This window comes from Mustela nigripes, chromosome 13 (genome assembly GCF_022355385.1).
Source record: "Mustela nigripes isolate SB6536 chromosome 13, MUSNIG.SB6536, whole genome shotgun sequence".
NCBI lineage: Eukaryota > Metazoa > Chordata > Mammalia > Carnivora > Mustelidae > Mustela > Mustela nigripes.
This window is the reverse complement of record NC_081569.1, coordinates 38978097-38992707: the sequence shown is the minus strand read 5'-3', so window position 1 is coordinate 38992707 and position 14611 is coordinate 38978097. Positions and strand designations below refer to the sequence as shown.

Here is a 14611-nt window from a genome sequence, read left to right as displayed (position 1 = left end):
GTCAAGACATAAGCTTTGCAAGAGGGTTATTCTGTACATAAAACCTCCTGAATATCATCCCCTCCTGTCCTATTGGAATGTATAGCTTATCTGAAATCCAAAGGCTGGGTAAGACAAAAACCATGGATATAAAGAGATCAGTTATTGCATGACATAGAGAAGCCATACTATCCCAACGGTACCATGTACATGGGGAAACTCGTTACATGTGAGAAGGGTTTCAATAGGTGTGTCTCGTGTAACCAAGACAAGGTTTTCTAAAGAACCAACCTCACAAAAGAGATGGGAGACATATTAAGATGCGTGATGAATTCATGAACATTCGCTATACGCTTTTCCCACTTATCTATATTTGAAATTTTCCATTAAAACTAAAGAAAATATAATTAGTTAAAGATCCTCAAAGAGATCAATGAAGAAGTAACACATGTTTATGAAAAATAACAAGAAATTATAAAACAAATAAAATTATAAAATACAATTAGAAATCCCATAAATAGAAAAAGTAGTGATAGAAATTTAAAAGAAACCCCCAAACAACCCAATCAGAAATGGACCTTAGGGCACCTGGGTGTCTCAGTGGGGTAAAGCCTCTGCCTTCGGCTCAGGTAATGATCCCAGGTTCCTGGAATCAAGCACCCTCATTGGGCTCTCTGCTCAGCAGGGAGTCGGCTTCCCTCCCTTCCCCTCTCTCTCTCTCTCTGCCTACTTGTGATCTCTGTATGTCAAATAAATAAATAAAAATCTTAAAAAAAAAAAAAAGAAAAACCATATGATCATCCAGTAGATACAGAAAAATTATTTAACAAAATTCAGCATCTGGGCTCCTGGGTGACTCATATGGTTAAGCATCTGCCTTCAGCTTAGGTCATGATCTCCATGTCCTGGGATCCAGCCCCTTGTCAAGTGCCCAGCTCAGCAGGGAGTCTGCTTCTCCCTCTCCATCTGCCTCCCTCCCCTCCCTGTCTTGTGCTCTGTCTCTCTCAAATTAATAAATATTAAAAAACCTTTAAAACAACAAAATTCAACATCCAATTATGATAACAATTCTAAGTAAACTACAAATAGAAGGGAAGTTCCTAAACTTGACAAAGAACATCTATGAAAAATCTATAGCTGGGTGCCTGGGTGGCTCAGTGGGTTAAAGCCTCTGCCTTTGGCTCAGGTCATGATCCCGGGGTCCTGGGGTCAAGCCCCACATCGGGCTCTCTGTGAAGCAGGGAGCCTACTTCCCTTTCTCTCTCTCTGCCTGCCTCTCTGCCTACCTGTGATCTCTGTCTGTCAAATAAATAAATAAAATCTTAAAAAAAAAAAAAAAGAAAAAACTAGAGCTAAGATCATACTTACATTTAAAGATCAAATACTTTCCTCTTAAGATCTGGAACAGTGCAAAAAAATGTGCTCTCACCATTTGTATACCTCACTACTGTGAGGTTCAATTTACTGAAAGAAGGCAAAGGAGGAAAAAAAAAAAAAAAAAGAAAGTCAGATGGATTGGAAGAAAAGAGTTATTGTCTATCTGGAAAGAAAAAGAGAATCTATAAAAAGAGTTGCTATAATTTGCAAGTTTCAAAAGGTATCAGGACTCAGGATCAATGTACCATAATTGATTGTATTCTGTATACTGTTGACAAGTACTTTTAAAATGAAGCTAAGAAAATCATATAATTTATAATAGCATCAAAACATGAAATATTTGTGATGAAATCTAACAAAATAAATGCAATGTTTGTATGTTGAAGGTTATTACTCATTGCTCAGAGACAGTAAAGAGGATTGAACTAAATGGAGAGATAATACCACATACACATTTGGAAGACAATACTGTTAAAATGTAATTCTCTGAATTGATCTATAAATTCATCACAGTCCCAATTAAAATCCTGTAAGATCTTTCATAGACATTGAAAAATGGATTCTTAAATTTATACAGAAATGTAAAGGATCTCAAAGAGCAAAATGATTTCCAAAAAGGAGAACAAATTTGGGTACTCACACTATCTAATTTCAAGAGTTATTATAAGGCTACAATAACCAAGACAGTGTGGCAATCCTGCAAGGATAAACATGTGGCTCAAAGGAGCACAACAGTGTCTAGAAATAGATAAACCGAGTTTATTCTGTTTTGTTAAAAAAAAAATTATTTATCAGAGAGAGAGCATGAGCAGGGGGAAGGAGAAGCAGGCTCCCCAATGAACAAGAAGCCCAACACACGACTAGATCCCAGGACCCCTGGATCAGGACCTGAGCTGAAGGCAGACCCTTAACCAACTGAGCCACCTAGGCATCCTCAATCAACTGAGTATCAACAATGTTGCTAAGACTAATTCGGCATGGAAAGAATAGTTTTTTCAACAAATGGTGATGAGATAATTATACTTCCCCATTAAAAAGAATTTTTTTGAAAGATTTCATTTATTTATTTGACAGACAGAGATCACAAGTAGGCAAAGAAGCAAGCAGAGAGAGAGAGAGGGAAGCAGGCTCCCCACTGAGCAGAGAGCCCAAGGCGGGGCTTGATCTCAGGATCCTGGGATCATGACCCGAGCCAAAGGCAGAGGCTTTAACCCACTGAGCCACCCAGGCGCCCCTAAAAGTCCCAACTTTTGATGACACATCATTACATACCTAATAAAACAGCTAAAATTTTAAAAAGTGAAAATACCTAACACTGGTAAGAATTTGGAAAACCTAGAAGTCTCGTAAATTGCTGTTGGAAATATAAAATGGTAAAGCCACACCAGAAGAGTCTGGCATTTTATTAAAAAATGAAGCATACATACAGCATGACTATTTGTTTTCTACTTTTGGAGGTTCTTTTTTTTTTTTTAAGATTTTATTTATTTATTTGACAGAGAGAGATCACAAGTAGGCAGAGAGGCAGGCAGAGAGAGAGAGGAGGAATCAGGCTCCCTGCTGAGCAGAGACTCGATCCCAGGACCCTGAGATCATGACCTGAGCCGAAGGCAGCGGCTTAACTCACTGAGCCACCCAGGCGCCCCTTGGAGGTTCTTTTTATTAGCAATACTAAGCTTTTGTTTTTGACATGCCTTTCACACTCCTGGGCATTTGCCCCAGAAAAATGACTAGAGTTCACACAAAACCCAGACCGTGGTACATTCATATGATGGAAAACTACTCAGCAACAAAAAGGAACAAATTGTTACCATATGAAACAGCTTGGATCTCAAGGGACTTATGCTAAGGAAAGAAAAGATACTTTCAATGGATCACATATTCTATGATTCCATTTGTGTAACATTGTTCAAGTGAAAAAATTACAGAGACAGAGAATAGATCAGCAGTTGCCAAGGGGTTAGGCTTGTGGGGGTGGGAGAAAGGAGTGGGTGTAACTATAAAGAAGTGACACGGGGAAATATCTGTAGTGATGGAATAGTTCTGGGTCTTCATTAAAGTGCATCAGGAATCTTTGTATGAGAAAAATAATGTAAAAATATATACACACATTATACCAATATTAATGCCTGATTTCAATATTATAGTTACAAGAGACGTAATCATTTGGAGAAACTGGATGAAGGGTTCATGGGAACTCTACCATTTTTGTAACTTCCTGTGAATCTATAATTATTTTAAAACAAAAAAATAAAAGTTAAGCAATTACTTTTTGGCCTTTTGGCTAAGATCAAGTGCAGTATCTGTTCTTTTCAGTTTAATATGATATGTCCTCTATCTGAGGACAATCTATTAAATGGATTTTTGGACCAAGGAGATGGAATAGGAGCTTGCTTTGTCTACTCCACGCATTTGACCTGGTATTGCAGTACCTCCTATCACAAATAGGAGATAGTTCTTTTCTATCACAAAGTGCAACCCCTCAGGGGAAATACCCAGGTTTCTAAATTCAGCTTGAGCTGTGGAGGGTTGTTTATCTGAGATCATGTGTGCTGGATGCTTCTGCCTTCTAGTATCTGGGCTGGAGGCTTGTGTCTGGCTTCCTGGATGTGTAGGTATAGATACACAATATGGTGTTTTATTTATTTATTTATTTATTTATTTATGAGAGAGAAAGAGAGGGGGGGGGACAGGGAGAGGGACAAGCAGACTATGCTAACTTCAGAGCTCTATGCCAGGTTGAGCCCCTGCCCCAGCGATCATGTTCTGACCTGAAACCAAGAGTCAGATGTTTAACCCACTGAGCCACCCACGTGTCCCTACCTCTTCTACTATTAATTGACATTTGCTGGGTTTCTAGGTTGGGGCTATTACAAATAATACTGCTATGTAGTATGTTTTCCCATAAACTATTTACTTGAGTGAATTTCTGGGTCAAAAAACATGTGGTTCTCTAAATTTGTTAGATAATTCTAAACTATTTTTTCTTTCTTTCTTCCGTCCTTCCTTTTTTTTTTTTTTTAACTTAAAGATTCCGCTTATTTACTTGACACAGAGAGAGAGACAGCAAGAGAGGGAATACAAGCAGCGGCAGAGGGAGAAGCAGACTCCCCACTGAGCAGGGAGCTCAACTTGGGACTGGATTCTGGGACCCTAGAATCATGACCCAAGCCGAAGGCAGACGCTTAATGACTGAGCCACCCAGGCACCCTTCTAAGCTTTTCTAAAGTGGTTGTATCCATTTTTACTCCCATTTAATCCCAGTTCCAGTTACTCCACATCTTTGCCAACACTTAGCGTTGTTAGTTTCTCTGATTTAGGCATTGTGCCAGGGTATAAAGAGATACCATTGCAGTTATAAGATATAATTTCCTGATTATTAATAAGATTGATCACCTACACGTGCGTGTGCATTTGTGTTTGTGTGTATGTATGCCATCCGACTTTTCTCTTTGGTGAAGTATGTTTTTAGACTTGATCATTTTTAGGGCACCTGGGTCACTCAGTTGGTTAAGTGTCTGCCTTCGGCTCAGGTCATGAGATCAAGGGTTCTGGGACAGAACCCTGTGTTGGAATCTCTCTCAGGGGAGAGTCTGCCTCTCTCTCTCCCTCTCCCTCTGCTCTTCCCCTTCACATTTCCTCTCAAACAAATTAAAAAAAAAAAAAAAAAAAAAAAAAAGGCTTGGCCATCCCCCCACCGCCCCACTGAATTGGTGTCTTAATTTGTAGGAGTTCTTTGTAGATTCTAGTTATGTACCCACCATTGGTTATATGTGTTACAAATATCTTTCACTCCATGGCTTCCCTTTTATTCTCTTAATGGTTGCTTCTGATGAGCAGAAATTCTTAATTTTAATGTAGCCAAATACTTTTTTTTCCCCTTTGTAGTTAGTTCTTTTGTATCCGTATAGTTTTTTTTTCCTAATCCAAGATCATGATAATATTCTTCTAATATTATCTTTTGAGAAGAAACAAACCTGAGGGCTGACCTTCAAATCATCAAACTTCCCTGCTTGAGCTGGGACATCAGCTTTCTGTCCTTGCACTAAAATTTGCATCATTGGCTCCCCTGGTGTTCTGGCCTTCAGACTTGGGTTGGATTTATACCACTGACTTTTGTGGATATAAGGTCAGGAAATCTTCTTTAACATTTTAAAAATTATTATTATTTTTTAAAAGATTTTATTTATTTATTTATTTGACAGAGAGAGATCACAATTAGGCAGAGAGGCAGGCAGAGAGAGAAGGAAGCGGGTCCCCCACCGAGCAGAGAGCCTGATGCGGGACTCAATCCCAGGACCCCGAGATCATGACCTGAGCCGAAGGCAGTGGCTTAATCCACTGAGCCACCCAGGCACCCTTTAAAATTTATTTTAAGTAGCATCCACATCCAGCATGGAGCCAACAGGGGGCTTGACCTAAGGACCCCGAGATCAGGACCTGAGCTGAGATCGAGAGTCGGATGCTTAACTTCTGAGCCACCCAGGAGCACCAGGAAATCTTGATCTGTAGATTCAAGAAGTTCAACAAAACCCAAGTGGGATACATTTTTATTAAAACCATACACCAAGGGGCGCCTGGGTGGCTCAGTGGGGTAAGCCTCTGCCTTGGCCTCAGGTTGTGATCTCAGGGTCCTGGGATTGAGCCCCACATTGGGCTCTCTACTCAGCAGGGAGCCTGCTTCCTCCTCTCTGTCTCTGTCTGCCTCTCTGCCTGCTTGTGATCTCTGTCAAATAAAAAAAGAAAGAAAGAAAGAAAGAAAGAAAGGTAAGCCTTAAAAAACAAACAAACAAACAAAGCATACACCAAGATATAACTCCAGATTGCAGATGGAGGATCTTGGGATTTCTTAGCCTCCATAACTGTGTAAGATTTTCTATCTATATCTATATCTAAATCTATTAGATATCCCAGAGCCCAACATGGGGCTCTATCCCAGGACCCAGGAATCATGAGCTGAGCCAAAGGTAGACGCTTAACTGACAGCCACCCAGGCATCCCTTGTTGTGAAATTCTTAACACATCTCTCACAGTAATTAATATAACACGACATAGAAAATCAGTAAGAAAACAGATTTGAACTTTCTATTTTGTCAAGTATTTTTGTTATTTTTAGAGGGGGGATTTGTCTGATTTACCTCTTCAGTTATTACCAGAAGCTATACAGTTTTCATTAGGGGAAGGACACAACATCTTAACACCTGCCAATAGTAAATATTTGGGCCAACCAAATATATTGGAAGATGGGAAATTTTTTAAATATATTTTTAAATTTTTTAAATTACCATATAATGTATTATTAGCCCCAGGGGTACAGGTCTGTGAATCACCAGGTTTACACACTTCATAGCACATACCTTCCCCAAAGTCCATAACCCCACCACCCTCTCTCTCCCCCACCCCCCAACCCTGTTAGCTTTGTGAGATTAAGAGTCTCTTATGGCTTAAAAAAAGCGGGGGGACGCCTGGGTGGCTCAGTTGGTTAAGCAGCTGCCTTCCACTCAGGTCATGATCCCAGCGTTCTGGGATCGAGTCCCACATTGGGCTCCTTGCTAAGCGGGGAGCCTGCTTCTCCCTCTGCCTCTGCCTGCCATTCTGTCTGCCTGTGCTTGCTCTCTCCCCCTCTCTCTCTCTGATAAATAAATAAAATCTTTAAAAAAAGGGGGGGGGCGCCTGGGTGGCTCAGTAGGTTAAGCCGCTGCCTTCGGCTCAGGTCATAATCTTAGGGTTCTGGGATCGAGTCCCGCATTGGGCTTTTTGCTCAGCAGGGAGCCTGCTTCCCTCTCTCTCTCTCTCTCCACCTGCCTCTCTGTCTATTGTGATCTCTCTCTGTCAAATAAATAAACAAAATCTTTAAAAAAAAAAAAAAGAGTCTTTTATGGTTTGTCTCCCTCCTGATCAGAAGATGGGAACGTTTTTTAAAGCCTATTAGAAAGTGAGGGTAAGAAACAATGATATTGGATAGGAAGATGGTAAGCAGACACTCAGTTCTCTTAAAAAAACAATGAATAGTAGAAACTGGGAATTAGCACTAGGAAGAAGGCAGAAAGTTCTCTTTGGGACTAGCAAATAAACTTTGATGGAAAACAAGACATTGTAACAAAAAAAAATGCAATGGATTTGAAATCATCTTGGATCTCCTTTTACTAACTCTATACTCTTGGACCAATTATTGACATTTTGAACCTCAGGTTTCTTGTCTATAAAATAAAGAACATTCTATCTATCCTTCTAGGGGTTAAATTTTCCTCTTATAGGCTGTCAGAGCACTGTGTCTATTCTCCTTCAAGCAATTTATTACTAAGAGTCTACATTGTGTTAGGAGCCCACACAATGGTGAACAAGATAGATCAGGTTTATCATTATGTTCCTAGAACCTGGCTAGCCTAGCAGATAGTAAATATTCAACAGATATTTCTTAAATGATGAGCTTATATAAAAACAAAAACAAGGGGCGCCTGGGTGGCTCAGTGGGTTAGAGCCTCTGCCTTCGGCTCAGGTCATAATCCCAGCGTCTTGGGATCCAGCTCCTCATCGGGCTATCTGCTCCGCGAGGAGTCTGCATTTTTCTCTCTCTCTCTGCCTGCCTTTCTGCCTACTTGTGATCTCTGTCTGTCAAATAAATAAATAAAATCTTTAAACAAACAAAAACGAAACCCATAATGGGTGCAAAAGTATTCAATAAATGGCAAGTGGCTTTCTACAATAAAATATAGGTTATTACTTTTAAGTAGTATTCTTGATGCAGGAAAACAGGAAAAAACATCATACTAAAGAAGCACTCATTGGGGGACGCCTGGGTGGCTCAGATGGTTAGGCAGCTGCCTTCAGCTCAGGTCATGATCCCAGAGTCCTGGGATCGAGTCCCACATCGGGCTCCTTGCTCGGCAGGGAGCCTGCTTCTCCCTCTCCCTCTGCCTGCCATTCTGTCTGCCTGTGCTCGCTTGCTCTCCCTCTCTCTCTCTCTCTCTCTGATAAATAAATAAAATATTAAAAAAAAAAAAAAGAAGCACCCATTGGGGTGCTCAGTCATTAAGTGTCTGCCTTTGGCTCAGGTCATGATCCCATGATCCCTTCCTGCTCAGCAGGAAGCCTGCTTCTCCCTCTCCCACTCCTTCTGCTTATGTTCAGTCTTCCTGTCTCTCTGTCAAATAAATAATCTTAAAAAAAAAAAAAAAGAAAGAAACATCAATTTAAAGGTGAATTATTGGGTGCCTGGGTGGCTCAGTGGGTTAAGCCGCTGCCTTTGGCTGAGATCATGATCTCAAGGTCCTGGGATAGAGTCCCACATCGGGCTCTCTGCTCAGCAGGGAGCCTGCTTCCCTTCCTCTCTCTCTGCCTGCCTCTCTGACTACTTGTGATCTCTCTCTGTCAAATAAATAAATAAAATCTTTTTTAAAAAAGTGAATTATTTACATAAGTAATTTCAAAAACCAAAAATCATAGGTTAAATGACAAAATTATTTGTTAAGTGGAAAAAATATTTTCCCTCCATTTTATTTTCTATCACAAAAAATAGATTTATGTATGTATTATGTATAGCTTCAACCTAATTTTTAAAAAGATTTTATTTATTTATTTGACAGAGAGAGATCACAAATACGCAGAGGCAGGCGGTGGGGGCGGGATGAGGAAGCAGAATCCCCGCTGAGCAGAGAGCCCAATTCGGGCTCAATCCCAGGACCCTGAGATCATGACCTGAGCCGAAGGCAGCGGCTTAACCCACTGAAGCCACCCCTAGCTTCAAACTTATAAAAAAAAAATTTAAACAGTAGACAGTTAACAACCTTATGCCCTTCATCTGGATTTCCTAATTATTAAAATTTGCCACATTTGTTTCCTTAATTATTAACATTTTGCTACACTCACTTTAGTGCTTTGTAACATATCGCCACATTTGTTCTCCTCATCCAAGCCATTTGAAACTAAATTGCAGACAGAAAGATACTTCGTTTCTAAGAACCTCAGCAAGTATGTCCTAAGAACTATGACATTCAACATAACCTTGATACAACATTCCAGATATTTAACATTGGTACTATAATGCAATCGAATAAACAGTCAAATTTCCCAATTGTCTCACATTTCCCAATTGTTCATTTAGTAGCTTTTTTTAAAATCCAAGATCCGAGCAACAATCACACACAATATTTAGTTTTCACATCCCTTCAGTGATCTTCATTCCAGAACTGCTCAACTACTTTTACTTTTATGATACTGCTTTTTTGCAGAGTTTAGAGCTTTTATTTTGCTGAATGCTTTACAATTGCCTTAGAATCTCATCATGAGATTTGGGTTAAACATTCTTGGCATTTTGGCAGGTGAAACATCCTTCTCAAGTGCAACAGATCAGAAGGCATAGATCTCCTTTTTAAAGATAACTCCATTATTAAATTTTGTCTTAAGACAAAGAAAAACTTTTTTTTTTTTAAAGATTTATTTATTTGACAGGCAGAGATCACAAGTAGGCAGAGAGGCAGGCAGAGAGAGAGGAGGAAGCAGGCTCCCTGCTGAGCAGAGAGCCCGATGTGGGGCTCGATGCCAGGACCCTGGGATCATGACCTGAACCAAAGGCAGGGGCTTTAACCCACTGAGCCACCCACCCAGGATCCCCAAGAAAAACTCTTTCACTTTAACTATCACATTAGTTTTTGGTTAGTACAACCCGTCTTTAGAAGTATTCACATGTATTCAGAAGGCGGGCCAGTGTGCACTAGTGGACACAAGGCAGGTGGTGGCTTAGTGGGAAACACGCTGGAATGAGATCTCAGGTTCAGTGTCATTTTGGCCAATAACTAGTTGTGGGTCTCCAGATAAATTGCTAAAAATCTTTATCTGTTGAGAGAGAGAGAACTGTGCCAGGTTTCTAAAGATCCTTTGAATTCTAAAATTCTATGACTGTGAATCAAGTTGTAGTAGACACAGAACTGGACTTGGAATCAGGAGACCTGGATTTGAGCACCGGTTCTGCCACATACCAGCTATGTGAACATGCACAAGTCATTTAATCTCTCTAAGCCTCGCATAGATTTACCCCACAGAGTTCAGAAGGATTAAGAGGGTTATTGCATGTCAAAGCGCATTATAAACTGTAAAGAACTACCCGAATGTCAAGTATTATTTCATTATGTCCAGTTTTTCTTCTCCTGATCTAATTAGTCAATCAGAAAAAAAAAAAAACAACCATAAAAGGAGACAGACCTCATCAATTTAAATTTTAGAAACCAGAAAATGACAGTCTATTTAATTGTGCGTCATAATAAGTGTATGGATTTATAGAATAGAACTATTCTTCTTTTTTTTTTTTAAAGATTTTATTTATTTATCAGAGAGAGAGGGGGGTAGAGAGCAAGCACAGGCAGACAGAATGGTAGGCAGAGGCAGAGGAGAAGCAGGCTCCCTGCTGAGCAAGGAGCCTGATGTGGGACGCTGGGATCATGACCTGAGCTGAAGGCAGCTGCTTAACCAACTGAGCCACCCAGGCGTCCCAGAATAGAACTATTCTTACGCTTTGTTAATAATGCCGACTAAAGTTACGAACACGTACTCACTTGCACAGGCCGGTCCTTCCTAAGAAGACGGTGATTGCTCTTGGGATCCCCCCGCAAAACAGTGAACACAGTTTATGAGAACGATAACAAGTACTTATGAACTTCCTCATTCAGTGATCGATTTCGTGTTGCGCCCTCAGGTCCACCGGAAGGGTTGGCAAACTGAGGCAAAGGCAGAGGGGAAGTTGTCCTGTTTTTCCAGCGAGCCGGGACAGCCCTGGGATCAACTAAGCCTCTCTGGGCTGAAGGCATGGTTTTCCCCAGCCAGCCAGTGGGACCTGTCACCCAGGCCAGCCCTTTATAGTCTTATAACCCTTAGAGCCCTTTATATTCTTTATTTTCTAAAACTGCTGTACGGTTTCTTTCTGGCCTTTTGATTGCAACTCGGGGAACCTAATTCGTTAGTGCACACTGGCCACATTTTTTCGATTATTCAGCAGGAGTGATAAAGTATCTCCCGGGAAGAGGTTCAGGGCGCGCACACGCCCCTGGGTTTGTGTTGAGTAACACTCGAACTATCCATGCCGTGAAGTGCCTGACACTTTTGTTGCTCAAGACTCCAGACGCTGCCAGAAAATGGCTAACGAAGCGCCGGGAGAACGGCGCCACGGCGGACGTTGGTGCGGTTGGACTTGCCTGACCTCCAGCCCACGCAAGGGGTCGCACCGCCCAGGTGGCCGCGGCCGGCTTCGCGGAGCGCGCCGGACGCCGTCGCCCGCGCCAGTGCGCACGCGCGCCCGTCATCCGGGTGCTGGCTGCGGCTGCAGGTTGCGCTGGGGTGGCGGACAGGGGGCGGGGCCAGCGGCTCATTGTGCGCAGCGCTGCGCGGCGCCGGCGGCCGCCGAGGCCTGGGTCGAAGTTGGCGCTGCTGCCGCCGCCCTGCAGCCCACTCGCTGCCTCGGCAGCGCGCTGCTCTTCTAAAATGGCTGCCGCTACCGGTGCTGTGGCAGCCTCGGCCGCCTCGGGTCAGGCGGAAGGTAAAAAGATCACAGATCTGCGGGTCATCGATCTCAAGTCCGAGCTGAAGCGGCGGAACTTGGACATCACCGGAGTGAAGACTGTGCTCGTTTCCCGACTCAAGCAGGTGAGGCCCGGCGAGGTCCGGGAATGGGAGCTTAGGCCGCGCCTCGGAGCCCCCACTTCCGCCGCAGCCCCCGGCCGCCCGCAGCCGCCGGGGCCCGCGGGGCTGCGCCGTGGGGAGGCCCCGGGCGGCGCCCGCGCGCGCGAGTAGGGTAAAGACCCTTCCGCGGCGCCCCCGCCCCCGCGAGCCTGGCTGGGCCTGCGAGGGGCCCGCGAGCCGCCCGGGACCGGCCGTCGCAGCCGAGCGCGCCCCTGCCTCCCCCGGGACGTCCCCGCCAGGCTGCGAGGGCTGTCGACGGCCGGCGCGGCCTCCCAAGGGCGATCGTGGAGACCCGGGAGGCGCTCGGTCCCCAGTCTTTAGCGGTGGTGAGCGCGTGCATTTCTTGGCCTCGGAGGGGACTGGTTACTTTGGTGACTTCTGTGAAGTTACCGTTTAATTGTGCCCAACCGTTTCCTCCCCATCTTGGGGGGGAATTGGTAGTGGGAGTTGAGGGGTGGGTGAGAGAGAGGGTTTGTTTTCCGCTGGGTTTTCAGTTTTTGCATCAGAGCAGTAATCTGCTTTTTCATCCCTGATTATCTTTCTGGTTTATTTGAGTGAGCGTTGGAATTGTAGTAGAGGAGAAATTAAGTTTGCATTCTAGAAATTAGGAAAACTCTTTTTAGTTATTTACTTTCATAGCTAGCAACTTTTCTGCAATTGAGAATATTTAGACTTTTGTTCAGTATGATAACGTGATATTTAATTATTTCGACTCGGTAGAATTTAAAACTCCTTGTGATTTTGATACCTAATGATAATCCCTGTGGAAGTTTCTCTTACTCGTGTAGTTTAATTGCTCTTTTTGAAGTCGGTTTATGAAATGACTGGCAATTCTAATGTCTTGAGGCTTGAGGTTTGCTATATTTTTTTTCGTTTTTATAAAATAAGTTTAGATAGATTGTGTAGCATATTAACTTCTCTTTCTAATGTAGGCTATTGAAGAGGAAGGAGGCGATCCAGATAATATTGAATTAACTGTTTCAACTGATACTCCAAACAAGAAACCAACCAAAGGCAAAGGTTGTTACGAGTTATGAACATATTTTAAAATATATTTTGGTTATATAACTTGCCTCTGCTCTTGTGCCACTTGCCCTGTTTATATAGTGCTACTCTTTGCTATTTCCCTCTGGCACTCTGCCTTCTTGGGTCAAGGAAGAAAAGTTACTGTTACCAGGCTCTGGATAACTTGTAGCCCTTAAGATTTGGCTGAAGCTGACCTGAAAGAGACCAGTTTTTTTATTGCTTCCCAAAAAATCACAGAGTCCAGTTTCATAATGTTTCTTCTTTCATAGTGTGAAGACCTGAAGAATAAAATACAATTAAATACATGTCTACCTTGCCCCACAATTGGCAGAGTATTGATGGAATTCCTTCCAAATCTTTCACCTTGGCTCCTGCTGTTTTTTCTAGTATATTAAATTTTATAACCTTTATGTTTAGTATTTTGTTTGACTTGGTGAACTTAATTTCCATTTATGCTATTATACATTCTAATTTTCAGGGAAATTCAAAAAGACCTCACTAACAACGTAGGGAAAAATCCATGATTAATTAGCTTTAAAAAAAGTTGTAGGGATATGTTCAAAATTTTAAATTTTTAACTTGTAAACTAGCCAGAATATATTTCCAGGATATGGTGATTTAATGAATAGGGAAAAGTGGTTTTAAATTAACACTTTGACAGTATAAATGGGACTTAGATTTTTTTAAAAAAATGTTCTGGTAGTTGAAGTCTTGACTTGAATAATTATAAATTTCTCCCACCTTCTTATAAAGACAGTGGCAGAGGGTGAACATGATGTGGGTATCTGCGTCCTGGTACCTGTTTGCAATAGGTGGAGTGTGTCATGGACAGCTGCAGAATTTTTAAAAATCTAACTTTCCTTACTGCTCCAAGTACCCAAATACTGCTCTGTCTGCCGTGGACCAGATTGACTGTAACTAGGGTAAAATGATTGAATGGATTAACGTTGAAAAGATGGAAATATTAACATTGGATCTTAAGCAGTCTGTAGGTGTTAGTTAGGACCAGGCAGATCTGACGCCATCTCACTGTTTGAGTCTTCATAGGTTTGCAAGCGTCCCCCTTTTGTGCCAGAGGAAACTGAACAGGGATAAGGAGTATTTCCTGGGTGGGATGGGAATGACGGAGGTGGAACTGGAGTTTAGATGAATAACAAAGTTATCTTGAAGGTCTGTGGCTTTTAATGTAACCCTGACTCAGTGTATCACTTTGAGAGATACATTTCCCTGTGTTGAGAGAAGCTGGTGCTGAGAAGCCTATGCTTACAAACCAGTTATTTCAAAATGAAGTATAGAAATTTTGGAAAGAAGTAAAACAGGAATTAACTGTATTTCTTATAGTGATTTTAATTCATGTAGTTTATTTAGCACATTGTGATTGTTTAACAGATGCTATGTATTAATCATAGTTCCAGATTATTCAAGCTGATTATGGATTTTAGCACTGAAAGTAAACTTCATCTGATATGTGCATTCTCACCTATTTTTAATTTATTTGTGTGTCTCTTTTTCAGTTATTAGGAACTTCATTTGTCTTACCCTTAGAAATAATTTTTAG

General features: G+C 41.9%; 1 protein-coding gene and 1 non-coding gene across 9 annotated transcripts in view; both read left to right on the top strand.

Moving 5' to 3' along the window:
* Positions 1-3620: 3620 nt before the first annotated feature.
* Positions 3621-3810, top strand: LOC132000571 (U2 spliceosomal RNA). Its single transcript, XR_009399419.1, has one exon. It is a non-coding gene; the product is annotated as a U2 spliceosomal RNA (small nuclear RNA).
* A 7904-nt stretch (positions 3811-11714) lies between these two features.
* Positions 11715-14611, top strand: part of SLTM (SAFB like transcription modulator) — a 61777-nt gene continuing 58880 nt past the window's right edge. For 7 of the 8 annotated variants that reach the window (XM_059372021.1, XM_059372026.1, XM_059372025.1 and 4 more), the window contains exons 1-2: positions 11715-11991; positions 12960-13047. In XM_059372021.1, the coding sequence (XP_059228004.1) occupies positions 11830-11991; positions 12960-13047 (250 nt within the window). In that variant the 5' untranslated portion in view covers positions 11715-11829. Of the gene's footprint in view, positions 11992-12273; positions 12354-12959; positions 13048-14611 lie in introns of those variants that run through there. The other variant, XM_059372027.1, reaches the window with a different exon arrangement.